Source organism: Cupressus sempervirens, chromosome 6 (genome assembly GCF_028749045.1).
Source record: "Cupressus sempervirens isolate cs-2001-9-10 chromosome 6, ASM2874904v1, whole genome shotgun sequence".
Taxonomy (NCBI): domain Eukaryota; kingdom Viridiplantae; phylum Streptophyta; class Pinopsida; order Cupressales; family Cupressaceae; genus Cupressus; species Cupressus sempervirens.
This window is the reverse complement of record NC_143123.1, coordinates 321656150-321681973: the sequence shown is the minus strand read 5'-3', so window position 1 is coordinate 321681973 and position 25824 is coordinate 321656150. Positions and strand designations below refer to the sequence as shown.

Sequence of the window (25824 nt, the reverse complement as noted above, 5' to 3'; positions counted from 1 at the left end):
TATTATTTTAATTTTATAAAAATAAATTAAACAATATTATTTTTTAATTATATTTTATAATAGTGTTTGTAATATGTATAATTGATAAGTGTTACAATTTTTAAATTATATTATTTATTATTATAAATATTTTTATTTAAGAAATTTCTCATTTAGTTTAAATACATTTAAAACTTAAATATATATTTTAATATTAAATTAATAATTATATTTTATATCAAAAAACATACTAAAGAAATAACCACAAAATAAAAATAATTCAATTTTAAAAGATATATAAATTATTATTAGGTTTTTATAAACTATGTATTAAAATTAAATAGTTATATTTTATTTTTTATTTATTACATCATATTTATTCATCAACATCAAATTTATATATACTACATCTATTTATTATTTACAAATGTACATATTAAATTATATAAATATTATTTCATAATTAAAAATGACTTAATTTTATGAAAAATTTAGAAATACAAAATATTAAATAGTAAAATTAAACAATTAGTTTTACTTATAAAATATTTTTATATTTCAATACATTTCATTTTTTCTTATAGAAATGTGAGTTTTAATATAAAAATTAAATTCTTAGTTTCATTAATTAAAATATAATATATTTTTATTTTTTACTATAAACATGATTTTATTTTGACTATAAAATATGAGCAATCCTATCAGATCAGAAGTGCATTTTTATGCAAAAATTAATGCATTCATAATGTTAATTTAGATTCTCACTCATCTACACCTCTACAACCATTATGCATTAGGCAGGAACTATGACGCATTAGGTCTCTTGTTTTTATTAGGACTCGCATAAATTTTGATTTTAGATTGCGAACTACACCAAACAAATAAAGAATAATAAAAGATTAAAGTGATCCACATGGACCCCAAAGTTAGGGTACGTACAGGCTCCTCTCCGCTAAATTCTATTTAACGAGATGAGGGAGGAACTTGGCGCCGAACAAATAGCAAATGCGCGGGAAACAATAGAATGTCACATTGTAATAGATTGAGACATCAGGAAATACATTTGATCGTCTGCAATACCCTAACGCCACGGTAGCAGTTGTTCAACGTTGCAAATGGAGATAGAGGTGGGGCGATGGCTCAGCGAGAGCATTGCGCTGGATCCATCGGCGCTTCATTCTGCCACCATCAAATTACAAGCCGCCGAAGCCTCGCCCGGCTTTGCCAAGTCTCTGCTTTCACTCTCTGCAGGTATTCATTATCTTGCGTTCCTCATGTGTGTATGTTACTATGGCTGGAACAGTGTTACAAAGAGAGAATGATTCTAAATAAAAGGCCACTCACATCATCGATTTATAATCTTTTAGTGGAAGTTCATTACTAATTTTGTACTCCCCGCCTTCTATTCGCCTCGGTATAATTTACTGAGTCGAATTTTGATTCGGCACTGAAGTACTTGAGAATAAATCCGCACAAGACATGCTTGCAAGAAAGTTGGTAATCAATTTTTCTTTTCAATTTCTTTCTTTGATCACGTTTGCATTTGACACACCTTGTCATACTGTAGTTGATTTTTTTCAGTGATCGATTTACTGCCAAAAGTCATTTTAATTATGCCAGGAAGTGTGGCTTATTGACAATTGCGCGTTTAGCACTTAGACCCAGATCTAAGCTCCTCTGCTCGGTGCATTAGATGCCCGTTGCAAGTTATCGATGAACTTGTTGATTTTTTTGAGTGATCGATTTACTGCCAAAAGTCATTTTAATTATGCCAGGAGGTGTGGTTTATTGACAATTGCGCGTGTTAGCACCTAGACCCATATCTAACCACCCCTGCTTGGTGCATTAGATGCCCGTTGCAAGTTATTGATGAACTTGACCTCATAGGTACCTGCTCGTAGCAGAGCAGCCTTGCTGAAATCCATATGGTATTTATAAAAACCTATTTTTCCGATCCTTCGAAAATCATTTATTACATGCATCTGGTATTGAACACTGAAGTGCACTCTACCAGCAGTCCATCTATTAGGTGAATTGCTCATATTTTGGCACTTTGAATGACATTGACATTGCTACCCACTGATTTCACTCTAGGAGCATAACCGGTTGACCAGTAAACCTGACGGCAGGACTCGAAAAGAACACGGGTGTGTGGGCTTAGACCTGTAATAATATAACGTGGTGCATATTGCCAGATGCTTCGTCGCTACTGCTCTGTCCCGCGTAGCTATTTCAGCATGTCTCAGAACCTCTACAAACTTACCATTTTCTTAGGTGGTGAAACTCTGCAGTCTCCACTGCTTACGTTCATCCCTTGGGCACTGTTTATATGTTATTTGTGCAAATTTTTATAAAACATCTTTATCAACACATATCATCAAAGGCTTAACTTTACTTCAATGATAACTGAGCTCACCTGGCCCTGGCCGACTTGAACAAAAGTCACATGTCCCTCCGAAACCCTGGCCAGGCAACTGCTGGATTAAAATAGAATAAACCTATCTATTACATATGACCTCATCGTTTCCTGAAAAGAAGTGGAGCAGAGAGGAAATTACCATATGAGCTTTTCTTTCTCTTATAGCCTGCCGAATCTCACTTTTAAATTACTATCAGTGGACACAACTGGCTCAAACCATTCTATACCTCTGATCCAAGCTACTTGCTGTGCTTGCTGCACTCTGTTCCCATGATCAGTGAACCCAACTGGCTCAAACCATTCTATGCCTCTGACTAAAAGGATGGCTTGGATGGCTAACGAGGAAAGGTTATTGAGAGATCTGCATATGTAATGCAACATCTTGAACTGGGCAGTTAAAGGAGTCCAGATTCCCTACTTGAAACAAACCAATTGGTCCCATGCAGGGATACAGAGATAGTAGATTTGTCCCTGACAGTTGTAAGGAAGACACGTTTCTTATGTCTGATGCTAGTTGTTAGTCACTCCTTTTTTGTGTTGCATGACATATGTTTGGATTTTTGTAATATCAATGTGATTTTTTACGAGATCCAATTCTTTCAATGTCGAAATCTATGATAAGGACTCCTATGCTTGTTGTAATGATTAACTTGAAAGTTACTGCATACGGTTTCTGTTCTTGCATTTATGATACATCTGATAGTTAAAAATCAAACTATTTATAGAGCTGTGTTGCCTATTAGCAACAATAGAACTGTTGTAGAATTGTGATTTATATTGGTACTAGATTGCAAATGATATTTGGGTCTTCTGTATTGTATATAAATTCAGAGATGAATTACATTGTATTGGAAGGGCATATCTTAACTTTAAGAAACAGCATTTTAAATATTTTTAATTTTGGAAGGGGAAATTACTTAGCTGTGCAAATAATTCATTGCTGTTGCTCTTCTTATTGATAATTTCCTAATTACCTAAATTTCTGGGGAATATCTTATCAATCAAAAAGGAAATCTGCCCAGTCTTTTTATTTAATGTACTATGGATCACTTACAGACTTATTGAGGCACTTGCTGATTTGTATGACGTTTACAATTTTACAATTTGATGTTTGGTTTTGAAGATACCTAAGCAACTCTAGAATTATTTGATCACAATGGAATCAGTATTTAATGCTTGAATACTTTTGCTATAGTGGGTCAGGATCCAGGACAACGGACAGCTGCAGCCGTATATCTTAAAAATTATGTCCGTAATCATTGGACTGATGGTGGCTCTGCACAATTAAATGAGCGCCTTGATTTTAGAAACCAGCTTGTACAAGTGCTTCTTGATGCCGATGCACAGGTTGTGAAGCATTTAGCTGAAGTGGTATGTGCTGTTCAAACCTCATTGTATTATGCAACAAACTTACACTTTAACTAATTAAGGAATTCTTTTGTTGGAAGGCAGTTGCATGTTATCCCCTTGATTGGTGTTTTCCAGATGTTTATCTTGATTCCACTTTTAGCAGAGATAAAATAATTACCGTCACAGTAATATAATGAACTGTGTCTTGCAAGATTACCTTATTTGAAATTGAAGCATTGCAAGTTATGGCCACCCATTGCTCATAAGGTTTGTATAGCTTTATTTTCTTACCAGAGTTGCAAAACAAAGCTGTCAAATATTGATTTCATCTGTGCAAGTTTTTTTGTAAATACTTTTTCTTTAGTGTGTTTGGCTTTGTGAATTGTGTATTCATTTAAGCCTTTATTTAGGATGTTTAGTTTGCTTGTTTGGGCCCTCGGACCAGCCAGAGTACAAACTGGTCTGTGGTCTTGGTCTGATCTGCCTGTGGGTTCGGAAAGGGTCTGGTCCACAGGGCTAGTTTGAACCTGTCCACAGGCAGTTTGAACCTGGGAGGACAACATGGGAAAAATTCAAACCGCAATCGAATTGGCATCAAACTTGGGCCTGCGAACAGTCAAAATCAGCGGCCACGTTTTTTTTTTGCAAATGTAATAATTTTTTGACATCCACAACCCTAAAATTGGATTCTAAAGACTTATGTTGACTGATTTCTAACTCTCATTTGTGGTGTGCAAATAGGTTATTTTCTCTTGACCTAGAGCAAATAGTTGGCAAAGCAAGAGTTTGATTGTGCAAAGAGTTGGAAGATTGATTTGTGGATCTTCTTCAAGTCTTTGCCCGCCATTCTTACACCTTTGCAAGCTACGATGGGTGGAAAAGGTAAGTTCTTTTTCCATTTGCTTTTGTCTTTGTTTAAATTTTAAATTATTTGATTTCTCTTTCATTGTCCATAAGATATACCAATGCTTTTCATTCTCTTGTTTTTATATTGAATATGTATAATATTTCTTGTCATAGGAAAGGAGGTAAAATAACATCTACCTCTTCCTCTATAGGCAATACTGAACAAAGAATAGGACAACATATAATTCATCTTTGTGGAAGTATGTTGATAGTAAGATCACTTCTAGGCCTTCTAGGAGGTGGTGCATTATGTGGGAAATGTTAGAGTTATGATGTAGAAAGGAATAGTTCATATTATCGAGTGGTAGGCCATTTATGTGGAATCTTTGAAAGAGGAGTCATGAAATGCTGTGGAAAAAATGCACTTATACCAAATGAAATGTCATTAAGATATATTTCACAACATGATGCAATAGAAAAGAGAGAATCATGTAGACAAAATGCAATCATTGGCAATAAAATTAAGAAAAGCAAAGGGAATGCAACCCTTCACTACAAATATTGTAATATAAGATTACCTCTTTTATGCTACCTCAAGTGGCCCTGATATTGAAACTAAACCACCCGTTACACAAGTGAAAGTGACCATTGGATACTGCATTTTAAAATGAGAGTCGAGAAATTGCTGACATTGATGTGGCAAGATGCTTATATGCAAATGGCTTGCCTTTTAGTATTTTTTTCTTTTACTTTGGAAGATGTTGAAAAGTGCCAATGAAGCTCCATAAGGGTATAAGGGCCTCAGTTATGGGAGTACAAACCACCTTGTTGGATAGAGAGGTCAAGGGGATTGATGGTGTATTGAAGTCCATGAGGGATTCATGGATTAAGACGTGGATGTTTGTAACGTCCCCTTTTTGGGACATTAGAAAAATTGAAGTTAAATTTAAATTTATGAAATATTTAATTTGGCTTATGAGAGCTTAATGCAGAATAATAAAAGGGCGTCTTTAATATTAAAGGGGCATTAATAAGAGACGAAATGGCAAGAAAACAAGGAGATAGGATAAGGGAAGCTAAAGAGTCATGGCAGTGGATATTAAAAGGAAAGATGGTCTCATTTGGACATGCTTGGATATTGATTTGATTTGAGTTTTCTCTTGGAGAAATTAAGGAAGCTCCTGTCTCTATTTTAGGATCCAAGGACACAAACCCTTAGGTTCTTGGGTGGATTGTATGTAGCTTTGATTCATCAACTGTGGTGAATGCACGACTGATTTCACAATTGTATTTCAAGTTCATTTTGGTTATCTAATCTGACTGTTACCACTGTTTTTACAATTGGATTGTTATTGTATTGCTGAATATTATAATGTAATAACATTTGAGTAATTTGTATGAGCATTTATTGGTTAATATTGCTGGTCTTTATTGCATAATTTATCTGTTTATATTTTGGAGATTATTGTGGTAGAAATTGGGGAGAATATCCCACTGGGATATTACAGTAGTACCAAAGCATCAATTTTGCCACGCTGTGGAGTTTGTGCAAAAAAATAAAAAAATAGAAGTTTTCAGAACATTGAAGGAAATAATGATTAGAGGTTTTTGAGATTCTGAAATGAATATGGGAGAGTTTTAAGCCAAATTTAAATGTTTGCAGTTAAGCGAATTCTATTGCCGTAGTTGTGGGCAATCATAAATTCATTGAAGAATAAATCTAAAGACTTTTGAACATTGTCTCGATTGCTTTAGTGTCGTTGGTTCACCTCCTGTGGACTGAAGAGTTTGGTTGTGATCAAGTTGATGAAGCGCCGTTTGGATCAGCCAATTATATAGCAACAATGGAGGATAGGCTTGACAATATTTATTCCTATGATGATAATACTTTCAGCTAGCATAATGTTGATTAGATGAAGCATTATAATATACTTTTTGAGATAGATGTTGAATTGAATTTTGATAATCCACTTCTTGAAGTGGTTGAGGAAGATCCCATCGAATTACATGACAGGGATAAGACTGATTGTAGGGTTTGAGACCTAGGTGTACACACCAGTGTTGACACTTGGTCATAGGACTACAATGATGGGGTGATTTCCAAAGAAGGTTGTAGGAGGATGCATAGCTACTCCTAGGATTGGATGAATGGATTAGTTTGGGAATTAGGAGTTGATAGGATGAGTGCTTTACTTTTTGAGGATTATGATAGTTACAATACGGTTTTTTGCTTGGAGCAATTTTAATTAGAGTAGTACAACAGATGGGTGAAGAAGTGATTTTCAGGTTGACATGGGATCCATAAATCCTATGGGTAGATGAGTTGCACTTGTACTCCTTCTGTCACAATGTGAGAGGATGTTATCTCACCGTTTTCAAGTTGGGCTGCAGAGCTTCTGACAAATTTATGTGGGATCTCGAGACAATTATAGCATTCATGATTGGTTGGGGACGAGCAATCATAAGGCGGGAGGATTGTAATGCCCTTTATGGGACATTAGAAAAATTGAAGTTAACTTTATCCAATATTTAATTCAGCTAATGAGAGTTTAATGCATATCAATAAAAGGGTTAGTTTAATATTAAAGGGGCATTAATAAGAAACAAAATGGCAAGAAACAAGGAGACGTGGTAGGGGAAGCCAAAGAGTCATGACAATGGATATTAAAAGGAGGGGAGATGGTCTCATTTGGACATACTTGGATATTGATTTGATTTGAGATTTTTCTTAGAGAAATTAAGGAAGAACTTCTATTTTAGGACCTGAGGACGCAAACCCTCAAGCTCTTCTTGGGTGGATTGGACGTAGCCTTGATTCATCAGCTATGGTGAATTTGCGATTGAGTTTACAGTTACATTCTAGGTTCATTTTTGTTCTTCCAATTTTGTTCACCGGACTGTTATTTTATTGCTGAATATTATAATGCAATAACATTTGAGTAATTTCTATGAGCATTTGCTGGTTTCCTTTGCATAATTTATCTGTTTATATTCTAAAAATTATTGTGGTAAAAATTGGGGAGAATATCTGGTTGGGATATTACAATATCCATTGTTTTAGATGGGTGGAAAGATGCAAGAAATTGTCCCTTGATCAATGTCACGATGTTGTCCTCTAAAGGGGAAATATATTTGAAATCTGTGGATTGTGAGGAGCAAGTAAAAGATGGGCAATTTGTTGTTGATATTCTCATCTTTGCCATTAAACAAGTGGGAACTAGAAACGTTGTCCAAGACATCATGAACAATGCAAGGAATTGTAAAGCTGCTGGTTTGTTTGTTGGAGAGCAATGTCAACATACCTTTTGGACACCTTGTGCGGTCGTTTCACTCAATTTTATGCTTCAAAAGATTGGGAAGTAAATTGAGTGGATCAAAGAGGTGTATGAAGAGACCATTTAGATGTTCATCACAAGCCACTACAGGACTCAAGGGATATTTAGAATATTCTCACATTTGGAGCTACTGAAGTTCAAGTAAACTTGAACTCTAAGTTAGTAAAATATAAAATTAGTATTTTATAATTTCTGATTTTCATAATGTGATTGTGTAATGTGTATTTTTTTTTAAAGTATTCTCTAATAGTTGTATTTTTTTTGTTCTAAGACTTGCTTTGCATCAAACATAATTATCTTGAGATGACTTGTGTAAGTTAAAGTGCCACTTTGCAATATGGTAATCAGCAATAATAGTCTATATGGAGGCAAAACAACACTGAGAGGACAGCCAAAATAAAGCAAAGGATAATGTATCATTCATGGTGGAATGTATGGAGTATCTCATTAAGTTCACTGAGTCTATTATGAACATGCTAAATACTGACATGGATAGACCTTGCCTTGGAGAGATCAATGATGGCATAGACTCAATGAATGAGAAGAGCGAGAAAATTGTAATAAAAAAAAGTAAGATCTGTTAGTATGAATGCTGATGGTATTCCTATGGGGGAGTATGTTAGCATTGCTAGAGACATAATTTAGAGCTTATGTGTTGCATTCATGACAGTGTTTGTCATTGATGTGAACATGCTTGTTATTCTGTAAGGACTATTAGAGTTACAAAGGAAGAAGTGTTAAGCACGGTTTGAGAAGTGAAGATCAGCTTATGCGCACTTGAGAATATGTTTATCAATGTCTAGATGCTACAGCTATGAGCACGTATGGAAATATAAAGACTGGTTCGAGTTATGAAGGATTTACTAAAAGTAGCTTTCAAATAAATTTTTTAGAAAGTGGGTGCTGATGTTTTGATTCTATCTCCTCACAGGGATGGAATTGGCTTAAGCAGACCAAGATAGAAGTTGAAGACATGACAGAGATGCCTTGGTTAAGAGGGCATAATTAGATGATTGTTGTGTGAAAAGTTATGAAGACTGTGAGTTGACAGTTTGTTGGTATTGTTGAAAAGTGTAAAATCATAATCTAACGTGTATTGTAATATCTTACGGATGTCCTATATTATTATTGTAAATTGGGAAAGCCCCAAGGCCGACTCAATAACTTGCTTTAGGATTTGGTATAAAGGAAAGGTTGTTTCCTTGGTTGTAATCATTAGTGAGATCACTTTTTTGTAATGCAAACTTAAAAGAGAGATCCAGTGTGGATAGTTATTGTATGAGTGAACTTGAATGCAAATATCTTTTGATTAGAGCAGAGATTGATGAGGATTGATGCGTTGTGAGCTTCAAAGGAACTGTATTGGCAATTGAGTTGCTATTTAGTCAGTTCAAAGATCTTGGATATGCCTATTTGGAAGATTGTCTAGTGAAGATTGTTTCTGAGGCTATTTGGAAAGTGGGTTCAATTGTCCTCTTTTCAACTTCTAACAGGGTTGGCACAACTCCTAATACGGATTCAAAGTCTCCTAACAGGGACTCGTATGTATTGATTGTATTTCATTGACTCCTAACATGGTCTATTCTTTCGTAAGGAACTTTTATATTAGTATACCATCTTGTGGGCATCATGCCCACCGTGGTTTTCCCTCTGATCAAGGGTTTCCTTAGTTAACATATCTGGTGTTATTGTGCATGATTATCTTTCTATGGTTTTGCATCTACTGTTTACATGTGTTGGAATTAATAAAGATATTGAGAGTTGTTTTGATTGCATTAACTGATTCACTCTCCTATAGCTATCTTGGTGGACTTTACTTTCTAATAGGATCTCGATATCTTCTTTAAACAATTGCAAGCAGTTGTTGTAGAACGATGGAACAAAATGATTGCTCCTCCACATTTGCTTGCCTATGCATTGGCAGCCAAATATTATAGCATCCAATATACTGATTTACTAGGAAGGCTGCCACCATATAGAAATTTAAAAGTGTCTAATGGGTACAAAGAAGCATTTGAAAGACTCTTTTTTGATGATGATATGCGAGATCTGATTACATATGAGTATAGAGTTTGTGGATGCAAAATGCCTAAGTAATCATGCTCTTTGTGATCATTTGAGGAAGGTTGCTCATAATTGGGAGTACCTCCATGTCCAAAGATTCCAAATGTTACAACCCCCTACAATCAAAGTTATATCGCAAGTAAGTTTTTTTTCCCCAAATTTTTTAGTTTATTTTGTCTTCATAAATTGCTAGTAATTTTTATATCATAAGATTGATAATTTTATTTTAATTGTTTACTTTGTCTTATCTTCATGATGCTAGTACATTTGCATCTGAAAGAAATTGGAGCATATATTCGTTCATTCACTCAATAAAATGCAATAAGTTGCAACTAAAAAAGAGTGGAGAACTTTGTATTTGTGTATTACAACTTGCGTCTCATCTCACACAAGAATAAAGAATACAAAGAAGGAGAAACGAAGAGATGGATACAAATACAAAGCTTGCGGACTTGAATGCTTCTACTTGTCGACTTGCACTTGATGGATTTGAATATTTTGATGTAGTTGATCACCTTGGTCTTAGCTCTGTTTGTTAGTCAACTAATGCCAATGAAGATGAAGAAGAAGATGATGATGAGGAAGAAGAAGAATATCAATAAATTGTTAATCCATTAGTTGAACTTGAAAGAATGATACTTGAACTTGATGTTATGATTCATCACTTGACATTTTAGTATTTTGAATCTTTGATGTTTACTTTGAAGTATATGATGCTATGATGCTATGATGGTGTGATCATGATTCATGATGCGATGATTACAAGTTCATGGTGTTTAAATGTTTTTATGATACCATGTGACATTATAATCTTAACTCATGCTTCTAGGCTTCACACACGCACATAATTTTTACAAATTTTTTGTATTAATGAACCCAAGCCCTTTTTCAAAATTTTGCCGTATTGACAAATTGGTCCTCTCAACCTGAATTTGAACTTGAATTGGAACTGACTTCCTAGCTATATTCTATGGAAAATTATGTTTTATGGTAATTTTTTTAATAAAACATAACATTTTATGGCTAAAATCTTGTGCTTTATGAAAAAAAGTGAATTTAAGTATATGAAAATTATGTATTGTGAGGACAAGACATTTAATGGCTGAATTCTTATGTTTTATGGAAAAACTAAAATTAAAGTAGACAATCTAGAAAAGAACAACAATATTTGCACATAGAAAAAGAACAACAATTGCAAGGATAATGAATTCAATAACACAATTGTTTTTTTGAATAGTGCTAGAGGGGTTTCAAAAAGGGCTCCACCAATGAAAACAATAAAAAAAATAACCAACAATGTCAAACAAAGCATAACATAAGGAAATGCTAGACCAAAAGAATCCCAAACTTTGGGCATAACAACTACAAAAACTTTTGAGCAAAGAATAACAAAGAATGGATGAAACTCAGGTTACATGTCAACCACCTACTTGACTAGCAATGCAAGTCATTTTTTAGCCTTCCAATCCAACTGTAATGGAACAACATAACTTGTTTGGTTACCACTTTCCAACATTGACTAGAATTCCCAAGAGCCTCAAAATTAATACCATGAATCACTTCATTGCATTTCAGGACATGAATTGGCATGTTGGTAGCCAAAGAAGGCAGAGAGCAATCACTGGACATTCCCATGGTTATAGGAAATAAACAAATATTTAATAACTAGATGTAGGTCCTAATAGAAGGCAATTGACTCCATAATGCAATTAATTGTACGCAACTTGTTCAAGGCACCATTTTGGGAATTTTTCCCACATGAGCGCTTCAAGTTGAGGTTGTAAAACTCTTTGAACTTCCCTTTGAACTAAATTCTTCCTTACTTCACTTCCTCTAAAGGGTCATTTTTTTCTAATTTATAGCTAAAATCTATGACTAGATTGTATCATTATCTTGAATACCATCATTGTGCAAAACATTGTTGACCAAGTTCAATGACACTTTGTCTTGAGTGTCTATGGTCAAAAACCTTGCCATGATGGAGAGGATGCCTACAACTCATTACACACCAGACCCATACTAAACTAGGTACACATTAAACCCTCACAAAAAAAACATGATGCAAACTACCTACAATTGAACTATCAAATAACTGCATAAACAACAAATGAAGGAACCCATCAGAAAATAAAACATCACATGCACTGGAACAACCAAAATGATAATTGTCATAATCATACAGCGCCTTGTGCAATTTGGCTCAATTTATATTTATAAGGTCCACCAACTCAATCACAAAAGCTTTTTTTGTTTCAAGGTCCTCTCAAGAACATGCTTTATGATTGGCAAGTTAAAAAATTGACCATAGTTTGCAGACTTGAACTCAGAGAGTACGAACAAGCCCATCATTTTCAACCCAACAAAAACTTAACAGCTTACAAAAAAACATATAAAAGTCTCTTATAGAAACATATTTTTTTTGTAAAATTCAATTACAAAATGTATCATATAAAAAATCGACATCTTGGAAGAGAAAATGCATGGTTTTATAGCAAAAACAGCTTGTGAAAAACACATCTTAACCAGTGTTTTACCTACATCAGCATTTGTACCCATGGTTTTTTGTCTATAAAAACATGATGGTTAAACTTGTGAGTACCTGCGCAACAAAAACAAATAGGGAGTACTTGGCAACTTGTAAAGTAGTTGGAGATTTTTCAAACTATGTAATTGACAACACTAATTCTGCTCTTGATAAGAATAAAGAAAGGAGATATCCTCAAAATCCTTACATGAAGTATGCATTTGCCCTAATAAAAAACTTTAAAGCTTCCAATTAGAAAAACGAACTTACTGAAACAAAGGATGATGTTGGTTGAGTCACTTTCCCAAATTAAATCTTGAGAACTCACTGACCTAGCTAAGGAAAGACCCTTTTCGATGATTTGCCATTCCACAGCTTTATTTGATTTAGAACAAGAAAAAAGGATCCTCAAAGAAAAGCTTTGCCTCATTTTGAGGGCTACATCAGCCCTATTGAGCCTAAAGTTACTCCCAGCTGTCAAAATTTAGATTGAGAAACCTTTTAGGTAAGTGCTTCGAGTGAATCTTGCTTCATCATATTTCATTGCTATTAACTCTTGAATATGGGTCCCGGGAGAAAACTTCCCAATTGAGAGAATTTGAGATTCTTTAGTTGACAAAAAAGCAACTAGTTTTGACAAGGGATTAACATATTCCACAATGATTGCTTCAATCAATGTCTAACAACTTTTCTAGGGAAAGTTTGTGTCCTTAAAAGTATGTTTGCTGCATTCCAACCTGATGGAGCCTAAATATTTTGCAAAACTTATAGTCTCCATTTAAGAAACAATGTTAGAGATTCATCATGGAAATATATGCATTGATATCAAATCAAAAGATGAAGAATTCAAGTACATGCAATGGGATATGGTTGTATGCAATTATGCCATATAATGAAATACATTTAAAGCAACTATGTAACAGCTGGAAGGCGAGGAAAATGTTGACCTCACTTAAAGAAGAAGCACGCATTAATATAAATGGTAAACATTAGTATGTGCAGCAAATTGTTTATAGAAGGAATTGATACCAACCTTACAATGCAAAGACATTCAAAGTTAGCAAGTGTTCAATCAGTAATGAAGATATTGTGATTATAGAACAAGCATCACCTAACCAAAATATGAAATACAAATGAATAAGCAATTATTGTGTCATAGACTCCACTAACAATCAAACTGTTTGGACATGTGATATATACAGAATGGGCTGATAGGTTAAAAGATTACAGTAAGGCAGCAACCCTCATGAAAGCTTAAGCCATAGATATGTATGCTTGTGAGATGCAGTAAAAAAGAAACCCAACAAGATGTTTTATTTCACATGATTTTTGGGCCTGTCTGTGGAAGCCTGTAAATGTATGCCTTTTCAGGCTGGAATCTGAAATAAAGGGGTTTGAAGATGAATTTGATATGGTGGTGCCGTTTTCCTGGACAGGCTGAATTTTTCTACTTATCTCTGCTATACAGTTAGGAGCATTTTTCATTCCCTCTAAACAGTTCCATCATGGGGATTGGGTCCTATGACCATAGGACTGTATAAAGGATTGTCACTTCCAGGTCTGTTATCAGAGACATTGTCAAACTATGAACAAAAAACAAAAGCATATACAGAAACTCTTGGCATATGAGATGCACAGAAGAGGCATGTGCAGAATTGCTCAAAGACCATTCACATTATTAAGACCCAAACTCGATTCCTCATCAAATGATTTCAACAGTTCCCTTGCTGTTTTTTATTCTTCAATCTTAATGGCAACGATGGATAGTCACCTGAACATGGAATTTATATTTTATAAAATTCACATCTAACATTATTGCATACGTGCTGTAGGAGTAGAACAGTGGAGTTTATCTGCACACACACTGATCCTTGATATGTCAGACGTGGTGAATACATGTTTGAAGGACGGAAAGGCACTTATGAAGATTTGGAACATCACGTATGCAGCAAATTATTCAAATGATATGCGCCACCAAGAACATTTTATGATGAGTTCAGTTGAGAAATGAAGCAGAGGATGAATCTATGCGAGTAAAATAGCAGGAGGATAGCAGTTACGTTGCTAGAAATGATTCTTATCAGACACAGCGACAAGGGTTATAGTTTTGAGAGGAAAGAAGGCTCTTGCTTATGGAGTTATGGTGTGATACCATTCATACCATTCAAATCGAACACAAATAAAGAAATTTGATATTGTTTATTGGTCGATTAAATTGTTGTATGCTTTGCCCTAATTCCAAACATCATAAAAATTAATTAGGAGTTACATTACCCTAATCTAGGTCAGTTTATCAAAAAGAGCCGATGGTTTATAAGAATTTTGAGGATTTAGTTTAATAATGTAAGATTAGTTTCCTTTATGAAGAGGTATGGTGGTTCAGGTATGCCTCTCCGTCTATTATAAATTTAAGATGTCAAAATCAAAACAAGAGACATTTCAATTTCATATTAAAAAAATTATATTTTCTTATGCACTTTGATATATTATATTCCTTCATTGATAACGGAATGAATTTTTGAACTAAGCTCTTGGATTCTGGATTACCAAGCACATTTATATGAGATTCCGGAATTGAAATGTAGTAGGTAGATAATCTGTAAGGATTGTCTTTATTGCGATTTCATTTTCGACATAATTATTTATTTTAAATTTCAGAGTTTTAAATTATTATTAAGTTGTGTCCTTTATAAATATTTTTATTTATTTTCTATAAACATTTTAAAATTTGGATAAGTGGTCTAGGTCATTATTGCATTTTAAATTTGATAAACATAGATATTGTGAAATATTTGATTGTTTCCATATTTATGTCTAGTTTGTCTCCATATTGTAGGAGTTAAAACACATTCTAAACTAGTTTAAAATTGCATTCGTAGAATTGATCCGTCGTGTTTGAATTGTTAAAATTGTTTATAGTTTAAATATATTAAATTTTATAAAGTTGTATGTTTCAACTTATAAAATTGGCTTTGATTGCCCATTTAATTAAGCATTGGTCTTTTACTCGATTCATAATCCATATGCTGGTAATTGTTTCATTTCTTTCCATTGAGGAATTAATATATTCATTTGTTGCATTCATTCTTAATATAAAAACATTATCACATTTATTTATTTATTCATAATTCTCAAGTTTAAAGTTTTCCTATAATTTTTGCCGTTAGGAAGACTTTCAATACATTTGCGTTCTAATCAATTTGCTATAAGTGTCTTGGATCTAAGTGTTTCGTCCAAGATCAGGTACACTTGCCTTGGTTTTGCAGAGTCAGAAGTGCAGGGGATTTGGATCGCATTGATCAATCCTGTCAAGTTGGCCTTAACCGGTTGGATATCCCAGCATTGAGCAGGCAAGGCTCGTAGGATTCCAATTTGCGGTTTTGGGAACCAACAGATTGGCGACACTACTGGGGAAACATTGCAAAATAAATCCTAAGAGTTTTTGATTGTAGACCAATTCGATCTTTGGTGAGGAATACTCTACTGCAAGGGAGAACTTAGATTCTTGAGGATTATTCATTTCCTCTATTTGGAGGTGGCGACTCTATTGTATTTTCATTGGTAGTTGAACAAAACGAGTGCCTGGATCATCAGTGACTTTGCTAAGGGAAAGGACTCAGAAAGAAATGGTAAATGGTCTTTCAAATGTATCGATCATTTGAAAGAAAGCCTTTTGTTCCAAATGGCATCAGGCCATTGGATTTCAGCAATTTTGATTATGAACCTAGCAAGTTGTCTCCAAAGCTTTCACAACTGGTACCAAAGTTCCATGGAGAATGGGATGGATTGACAATTCGACATTTGGATGCATACTACACATTTATAGAAGATTATGAGATTTGTTTGGAAGATCAAGTGATGAAGTTGTTTGCTAGAACATTAAAGAACGATGCGAGATAGGGATATGAATCATTATCGATACAATGCATCTCATCTTGGAAACAATTTGAAAAATGGTTCCTATATGAATTTCATGATACAAGCGAGGAAGATGACGTGTGTTATGAACAAGATGAAAATCAAAGCTGCAACATAGATGAAGATCTCAACATATCACCACTTGATGCCTTTTTCAATTTGGAAAGGTATGAGGGTGAGACTTCAGCACATTTGTTTTTAAGGGTGATGAACACTTTCATGAGATTTCGTCGAGCCTCAAACCTCCTTACATGGAATTTCTAAACAAAATTGTCAAGTTAAGAATCTCTCCGAAGGACCCTGATGTAAAGCTTCTTCTTTAGATATGGGATCGAGCTATTAAAGATGAAGAAAAAGATGCCAAAGTGATACAAGAACATAATGATGTTTCAGATTCAAATGTAGAGGAAATCAAAGAAGAATCCGATCATGATGAGACCGGTAAGGAATTAGATTGTGAAGAAAATGGAAATGATGAAGAGGATTCTCTCAGTGTGGACGAGATTTTGATTTTGTTAGATATGGAATTACAAAAGTATGTCGAAAAGGGTGGTCAAATTTTTCTTCCGTACACAAAGAAAATCAGATTAATGAGACAATAGATGTGTTGTATGAAATATTCAATGAACAAGAAAATTTAGTCATCTTGTCAAATCCATGTCACTTTCATTAGGAGGAAAACAATGAACCAAAAGGGGCATACATTTCTGAGAAGGATAACATGTTAGTTGAAGATGTGCATTATGGTTTAAGTATAGAAAGAGATCTATTTGGATACATTTTCAAAGAATTTTCAGATTCCATATATGATAAACTAGCAGAAGAAAATGAAGAATATAGCTCATATATTTCTTGAGGACAATATGAACATACATGAAGAAGAAAATGCATCTAGTAAGGATTATAGAATCACTATAGATCTTTTATTCAATGAACCAATAGAGATTCTGGACATAATATCTTGTGAAGATGAAGTAGAACAGCATGTGGCATATGAGCACAAGGAAATGTTATCTCACAGAGATATGCCTGAGCATTCTATTTTCAGTCCATTGTTCGAAGAAGGTATTTTATGCAATCAAATATATCAGCACTATGGTGAAGATAACATACCTAAATATGATGTTGAATTTGACACAATTCATGATGTGCATTTAGAAGATGGGACATATTCCAATCCATCCTATGAGCAAGAAATACATTCATACGAAAATAGTCCTGAATTTTTTTCAAGTTCTGTATCCACCCAAAGTCTTGATCAAAGAAAAATTGTATTTCTTGAAAGTGAACTATTTTCAAAATCTTTTTGTCTAGAAAATCAGAATTTAGAATATAAAGATCGAGCAAATTGTGTGCTAGAGGATGTCGGAGAAGAAAAAGTTGATCTAGATATTGATACGACAAATCAACTGCATGGGGATCCTCCATTCAGCAAAGATCAAAATATACTTAATGACTTCTCAGCAGCAAAACAAAAGTCAAATACCAAGGATTGCGTTCATGAAGCAGAGATAGTGAGTATTGTTCATGAAGATGACACATTTAATATAGGGAAGAAGTATGAGCAGCATACCAAGGTAAGTATCCCTGAAGACTCTACGATAACATTTGTTAATAATATGCTTAAGGAATTGCTTTCAAGTTTTCATCATCCTTCTCTTGAGGATTTTTCTTTTATGTATACTAATCAAATCAATGAAGTAAGAGATCAGATGTTTGGATTTAAAGATGATGAAATTTATTTCCTCTCAAATCATCCTATTGGTAAGGCAAATGTAAGTTCTAATCTTGAACAGGAGATGCATATGTCATGTGATGATTGTTTGTTATTTTCTAACGGGTCAGATTTTATTAAGGAACAACATGGTGCATCTAATTCAGCAAGGTTCAAAGTGTTACATGATCAAAATTGAGTGTTTGATAGAGGGAAAAAGCAGATTTTATTTGTGGGAGGCCTAGGGCCACCCAATTTCACCGTGCACCATGTTAAGCATGGATGTTTAGTTTGCTCCTCTAGAGACAATTGGAATCTCACTATGCCCACAAGGGGCATGACCCCAATCAAAGCCATTGATGGAGCCCAAATTTTCTGCCTCCGTTTTTGATGTTGGAAACTTGAAAGAAGATTGTCGTTGATGTCGAAATTTTACAAAGTAGCAAATCATCACTTACCAAGTTAGTGGTCTACATTTAAAGTAATCAATATCTGTATTGAAGAAATACCTCACAGATCATCAAGTCTCAAAGACAAGTTTTAGTATGATATATTCAACGAAGTGACTGCAAAATAAGGCAGTGGTGTTGGTGCTGTGGAATTATATACAGAATTGTAAAAGTCTTATGAAAAGACAACCCTACATACTCTCATAGATTCTCTAAAGATGCAGTAAAGTGTTGATTGCTTACATTCCTAATGAGCTTCATAATAGAGACATGTTTCAGAAGAACATATCACCTCATATTTCAAAGTTTTTCCTTCAGCAAACTTACGGTTAATGGATATATTAAGATGATGTATATAGCGATTGGAAGAATGTTTGGGATTCTGAAATGAAGTTACAGGAGGTCAAATCATGCCCACGATTGTGTCTCTGCCATCTATACTGTGCAACGATAACTTGGAGATTAAAAACAAGCACACCCATGGATTTTATCACCATCGGAAACAATGATTCATAGGCACAAAGGCGTGGATATATTTCGTGAAGAAGGATAACGTGCTAAGAACCAGACCATATCACATCCATGTATCAATCGCAGAGAAGCCCACATGGATTAAGAATATGAAGTTTGCAAAGATAACAATTGATCGAATATGGTCATAACGTGACCTTCTGCGGGAGAAGGAGACGGGAACCAAAGTTTCACGTTTTATTTTGTATCTGATAATATTTTATAACTTGCGTAGGTATGCAAATTTACTCGAGTAAAAGAGTTGACAACTATCATCATTGTGGAAGGAATGTAAGCATTTGTGCATACGAGGTCTTGTTTTGAGCAGTGGAGATGTTCATGCGTTGCACGGGAAACAGTTTAGGCGCATCTTGAGGCTGACGGGATAATAACCAAACTTGCCAATGTTATACCCATAGCAAATTATTGAATGCAACAAATACATTATCAAATGCTGATATGAAGTATTATTGAATTAGTAAAGCCGATTAGTTAGTTATTCTGAACGGAGGCGATGTTTGGAAAAAGCAACCAACACCCTTTCAAAATTTATAAATATAAGATGTAAAAGACACAACACACAATTCATATATTCCAGCAAATTTTTACATACCCCCAAGATATACATGCCCTTTTGATGTATTATAATGGATGGATCATCTGTAAGGAGTGTCTCCAATGCAATTTTATTTCTGGCATGATCAGTAAGAAATATTTATTTTATTTGCTTGAAGCTTTAGAGTTAAAGTATTATATAGTTTCGTCCTTTATAATTATTATTTTATTTTTATAAATAATTTATATGAGAGATAAGTGGATAGGATCAATTATAGAATTTTAAAATCGAAAATCATAGATATTGAGAAATATTTAATTGTTTTTGAATCTATGTTTGGTCTCTCTCCGAAACAAAGGAGTTAAAATACATTCTAGACTTTTTGAAAATTGCGTCCATATATTTGGTTTGTCGCATCTTGATTATTAAATTGTTTATAATTAATGTGCGTAAATTTTTATAAAGTTGTATGTTTTAAACTTATAATATTGACCTTATTGCCCTTTGGCATTGGTCTTTATATTATTCTTGATTCATAATCCATATGCTGGCAACTGTTTTATTTCTTTCCATTGAGGAATTAATATATTCATTTGTTGTGTGCATTCTTTATTTAAAGCATTATCACATTTATTATTCTTAATTTGTAATTTGCAATCTTAAATTATTTTGTAATTCTTGCCATTTTGAAAGCTTGCATTATTTTCACGTTCTAATCAATCTGCTATAAGTATCTTGGGCGCAAGTGTTTTGTTCAGGATTAGGTACACTTGCTTTGGTTTTGCAGAGCCAGAGGTGCAGGGGATTTGGATCGCATCCATCAATCCTGTCAAGTTGGCCTTAACCTGTTGGATATCCCAGCATTGAGTAGGCAAGGCTCGTAGGATTCCAATCTGCGGTTTTGGGAACCAACACAACCAAACCCCCGCAAAGTACTAGCAAGGGCTGCTTGTGGAAGAACACTCAGCTTTTTTGTAGCCCCATGCAAACAACAAAAATGGAGCTTCAAAGTAGTTAGAAAGTTCTACTCATCCCCAACCTAGAAACAAGAGCAAACCAAAATGATTACCAACAAGGGCATTGTAATAGAGGGTGATCCTTTGATCCCCTCTCCACTTTACAAAGAACACATCAAGAAGGCCTATAAAGGCCCTTCTTAATCATGTTTTAAAAATAGGAAACTTTCTTTGTATTTGCAAACCACATGAAAGCATTGCACTTTGGTTAAGCTTAAGGATACCAAATCAAATCCATTGGCTAGTCAAGAATTGGAGGAAAATTATGTTTCTTTAAGAGATTATACCAACTTTAACTTTGTTCTCTCCAAACGTGTAATGTCCCCATGTTCAGATCCTCCAACAGTGCAATTGTTGGAGACATTTTGAATTTGTGTTAGCATTAATCAAGGGGTGTTTTGATATTTCCAATGAGCTAAGATGATTTAGAGGAGTTAAAATGATGCTCGCACGTGTTATTTTCGACTTTTGGTTTGGGCTGTAAGATTCTTGGAGGGAGCTCCTATGTTTGGTAAGTCACCCAATCATGCTCGTTTCTAATCTTTCATCATTGGGATCTCTCTTGTGCTTTGAGATTTTGATTGCAGCCTTTTTCGTTCATTGTCTCAACTTGGGTGTAGTATTGGCTATAATTTAATTAAATTTGCTAAAGTTCCTATTTTATTGAATATTGTCTAATGAGAACTTTAGTGTTATAGTTTGTTGGAACAAGGATGAGAGGTGTTAAATCTTGGGCATATAAAATAGAGACCTCGTGTGTCAAATTATCAATTTATTAATAAAAAGATCATTTTAGCAATATGAGTGTTTAAATTAATAAAGTAACTTTATCATAATGTCAACTTTTAAATTATAACATAAAGCTTCTTTTGGAGACAAAATAAAATAAAAGTAACTTACATCACACATTGCTTTTGGATATGTTTCAACCGCCAAAAGAGGTTTTATAGTTGGGGTGTACTCTCATTTGGAGGAGGTATATGTAATTTTAAAGTTGAAATTATTTCTTCATTGTTGCTGAGATTTAATGACTGATTTTCCAAGAACAAAATCCTTTGGCCTTTGAAGGTTGAATGAAACCCCAACTTTCCAATAGAGGTGAACTCATCTCAAGAGTTTGCTATTGAGTCTAATGGTGGAAGTTTTGGTTGCAGATTGAAGGTGACATAAACAAGTGCCATGAATTGTGCTGCAGCTATAGTATGCATGAACAGTGTCACAGCTACAGTGACCGTGAAGAGTAGGGCCAGCATTTTCAGACTTCACAGTCCTTTCCACATATTATCATTTCAGTCTCATACCTTATATCTTCCACTTCTGGCAGCATTTTCAGTTTGATCGAGATTGGCTAATAATTTGATAAGCGAGATCATATTTATAACAATGTAATTTTAAGTTTTATGAAGTTATCTCAGTCTGATTTCTGACTGTAATAAGGACCGTAACTAGTTGTTTCAGACTTGATTCCATGCAATACAATGGTCATTTGTTGAGCTTTATAGTTGTTCATGCTCGTGCTTTTCTGTTCTTTTATTTCTTCATGTTATATTGCCATCTGTTTCTATAAAAAATAACTCAGATAATTCAAATCAGACTTGGCACACCAATTGTTTGATGAAATGCCAGCATCAAAACTGAAAAATTGAAGGCTGAATCAGCTAGGGATCTTACAAAATGTATTACCAAACCTTCCAATTCTATTAGGACGATGCACCGGGGAATCCAAATGTTATTTTAGACGGTGGCATAACCTTGGTTCTTGATTAAATTACTGGTTCGGGTGCGGCGATGTGAACTGGTATGTGGGTGTTTGAGATTTATATTTAGGGGTTTGGGTGTGTATATGTATGTATATATAAGTATCACATATACAAAAAAGTAGGAGAAATATAGAAAATTGTAGAATTAAATTTATTGCTGTTGCTTTATGTATCCAAGATATACTCTCTTTTCAGCATATAAGTTGTTCAATTACATGTATTTCAACCCATTTAAATGTAAATATGCAAATGCCTAGACCACAATTTTGCATTAGAAAGGTATTTTGAATTACTTAAACGTGTAAATGCATATATTTTAAAATATGCAACGGGTCTCCTAGAATGCAACCTGCATCTAAAGGCCTCTTTAAAACATGCAATGATCCTTGGAGAGTGGGATTTTGCACAATAGGCTTGTTTGGATAAGTTTTTAAAACATGGAATGCTCTTCCAAGTGTGCGATTTGCATCTAGATATTTAAATTTATGCTTTTAAAATATGCAAATGCACTCCAAGAGTGCAATTTGCATAAGAAGCCAAGTTACATGTAATTTAAACCATGCAATCTCCCTTATAGAGTGCGATTTGCCTTTGAAATACATGCTAATGCATCTAGAGACCACAAATTGCAAAGAGGGCAAAAAATGCTCATGTTCTTGTATCCCAAGAACACGTTTTTGCTAAGAAACTCCAAATCCGCCCATGATATGGCTTGAAATCCATGAGACCAAGATTGATTTTTGCTCCATCCATTCTTATGCTCTAGATGTTGAATCTCATGTAAAAAAAACTTCTTTTCATGGTGATTTGAAGCCACGTTTTTGCAAAACAGCTTAGATATGGGGCCATTTTGATCATGTTTTTGCTCAAATTGAAGTCGTTTTGGGGTTTTGATCTATGTTCTTGCCATCTATGAACATGTTTTTGCCTTTCACTGTCAAAAACATCACATGTAAGAGCAAGAAGAGACCACGTTTTTGTGCAAAAAACATCCAAGAACATGGTATTTGTCAAAAACGTTTGCATATTTGGGAGTTATTGAGCACGTTTTTGCCATCCATATCCAAAAACGCCTCATTGATTGCTTAGAAATATCCATTATTTGAAGAGTGTGGAGGAGGTCAAAATAGTTGGTTGAAGATTCAAAATTGGAGGAGACTCATTTTTTAAATCTATTATCTTCCACATTTGGCTCTTTGATCTCCAAGTAAGTAGACATTTTCAACTTTGCTTGTCAATTCATGCTTATCTTGCTATTTTGTTGCATATTATGACTTTTTATTGCACACTTGTTCAAGGACATGCCATGAAAAGTGCATTTTTCCTTTAAATAAGATGAAAACCTTCATTTTTAAATGCTTGAATTTTTCCCAAAATCCAAATTCGAATTTGCATAAAAGAGCAACTTGCTTGTTGACATGTTTGAGTCCCAGACCAAAGGTATGTGTTTGTTTTGTGCTTGTTTTCATTGGATGTTTGCTTGCTTTTTTGTTTTTCTTCTTTACGAAGAGGTTTCAAGTTCTTTCCCAAGAACTTAAGTACATTTCACTTTATTCCATTTTTTTCACCTTTTCATGCAAGTGCACCATTTCACTCCACATTCATCATTACATGCCACAACATATTACATCTATTCCTTTCATATGCAATTACATTCCAAGAACAATTACATGTAATTCCATCCTCCATCCGTATTTACATGTAATCTCATTCTCCATTCGCATTTACATGTAATCTCATTCTTCATTCGCATTTACATGTAATCTCATCCTCCGAACCTAATTACATGTTTACATCAAGTCATGATTACATGTAAATGACATTATATGTAATTGAATTTGGAGAATCCAATTTTTGTAAAAGGTCATACTTTTAAACACCAAAGTCACCATTTGCACTTATCCATCCCAACTTGTATTCTTGGCCATACCCACAAAAGCCTATCTTTGTCCACATTCAATCCACCCTTGAGAGTCCGATTTCGGCCCTTTTTGCCCAAATACATATGCTTTCCGGTTCATTTCTAGTGATCATAAGTGTTATATAAGTATCTAATCCATACTTTGAACACTCATCCTTAATAGATTTGTCATTGTAACTCAAATCCCAAAATTTTCATGCATCCAATACCATTGGAAGATGCTTTCATCTTCATGTTGCGGCACACTCTTCGAGATATGTTAGAACTTTTTCAAAGAATAGAGACATCCCATCGAGAAGAGAAGCTTTGATTCTCAGGAAGCTGTAATTCATTTGCTCTCCATTTTCCCAATGGGTGTTTGAGAACTTGAGTTCGTGTGGGAATGTACCAAACACTTTGCTTCAAAAAAGAAAAAAGAAGAAGTTAAAGGTGCTGATGGAATATTGTTTTGAGTTTACATCCAGACATCATTGAGAAGGTTTTCAAAATATCAAAGACTCCAGAATTTGCCAATCTACAAAGGAGAATCCATGACAACTCGAATGAGAAAAAGGTTGATTACTCATCAAAGAGAATGCAATGGTGCAGAGTACAAGAATCCTCGATCCCTCGATCATCACGAAGTACAAGGCCCTTCGGAATAATCCTTAGGATTGTTTCAACTCTCTTTTGTCTTTTCCCTTCTTTAGTTTTCATATTTATAGTTCGAAAGAATAAATTGCATGAAAATATTTAATTACATGTAATTCGATTTGCATGTCCTTATTATTACGATAATAGATAATTGTCTATTATTAGTTAATGGTTATCTATTGTAAATATCTAGTTAGCTTTAGTTTGCTTTCACTTTTTTAGCTTTCTTTGTTAGAATAGAATGTTTCTATTCTTTAAGATCGTTTCCTAAGGAAACATCGTTTCATTCTTTTGTATAAATTGACCTTTCAGCCTCTGTTAATAACAAGAAAGTATTTTACCAATTACTTCCGTAATACTTATGACTTGTAATCCAATAATTTCTCTCACCTAGTTTGATCGGGTCAAAGTTGGTTGAGTTGCTCCCACTTTTTCCTCCACTTTTTTCTCAACTCCTTTGCCTATATAAAGTAGTGCCCTCTCATTGTAAAAATAATTTTTTTGTTGTATGTAAGAAAGCTCTGCCAAACTTTGATCATGTAGTACGAATTTGGGAGAAAAGTGAATAAAAGAAGCAATTGGATTCGAAGTTTTGACTGGAAGCAATTGTGATAGAGCAAATTAGAAGCTTTGGTTGTAGTTTGTGCTTATTGTCTTTGATTCATGTTATTATTGTGTGTTGAATAATAGAGCTTAGTGAGTTAAGAAGCAATCGGAGCCAAAGCTTTGACTGGTAGCGATTGTGGCAATACATGGACTAGAAGCTTTGACTGTAGCTTGTGTTACCATCTCAAATTCACGAAAAATAGATGTAATTTTCCTTCTTCTAG

General features: G+C 34.2%; 1 protein-coding gene across 1 annotated transcript in view; it reads left to right on the top strand.

The window, feature by feature from the left end:
• The first annotated feature begins 944 nt into the window (after positions 1–944).
• LOC149552477 (ARM repeat superfamily protein) overlaps positions 945–25824 on the top strand; it is a 224926-nt gene continuing 200046 nt past the window's right edge. The window contains exons 1-2 of the mRNA XM_089788059.1: positions 945–1230; positions 3594–3769. Coding sequence (XP_089644185.1) covers positions 1095–1230; positions 3594–3769 — 312 coding nt within the window. The 5' untranslated portion in view covers positions 945–1094. The remainder of the gene's footprint in view (positions 1231–3593; positions 3770–25824) is intronic.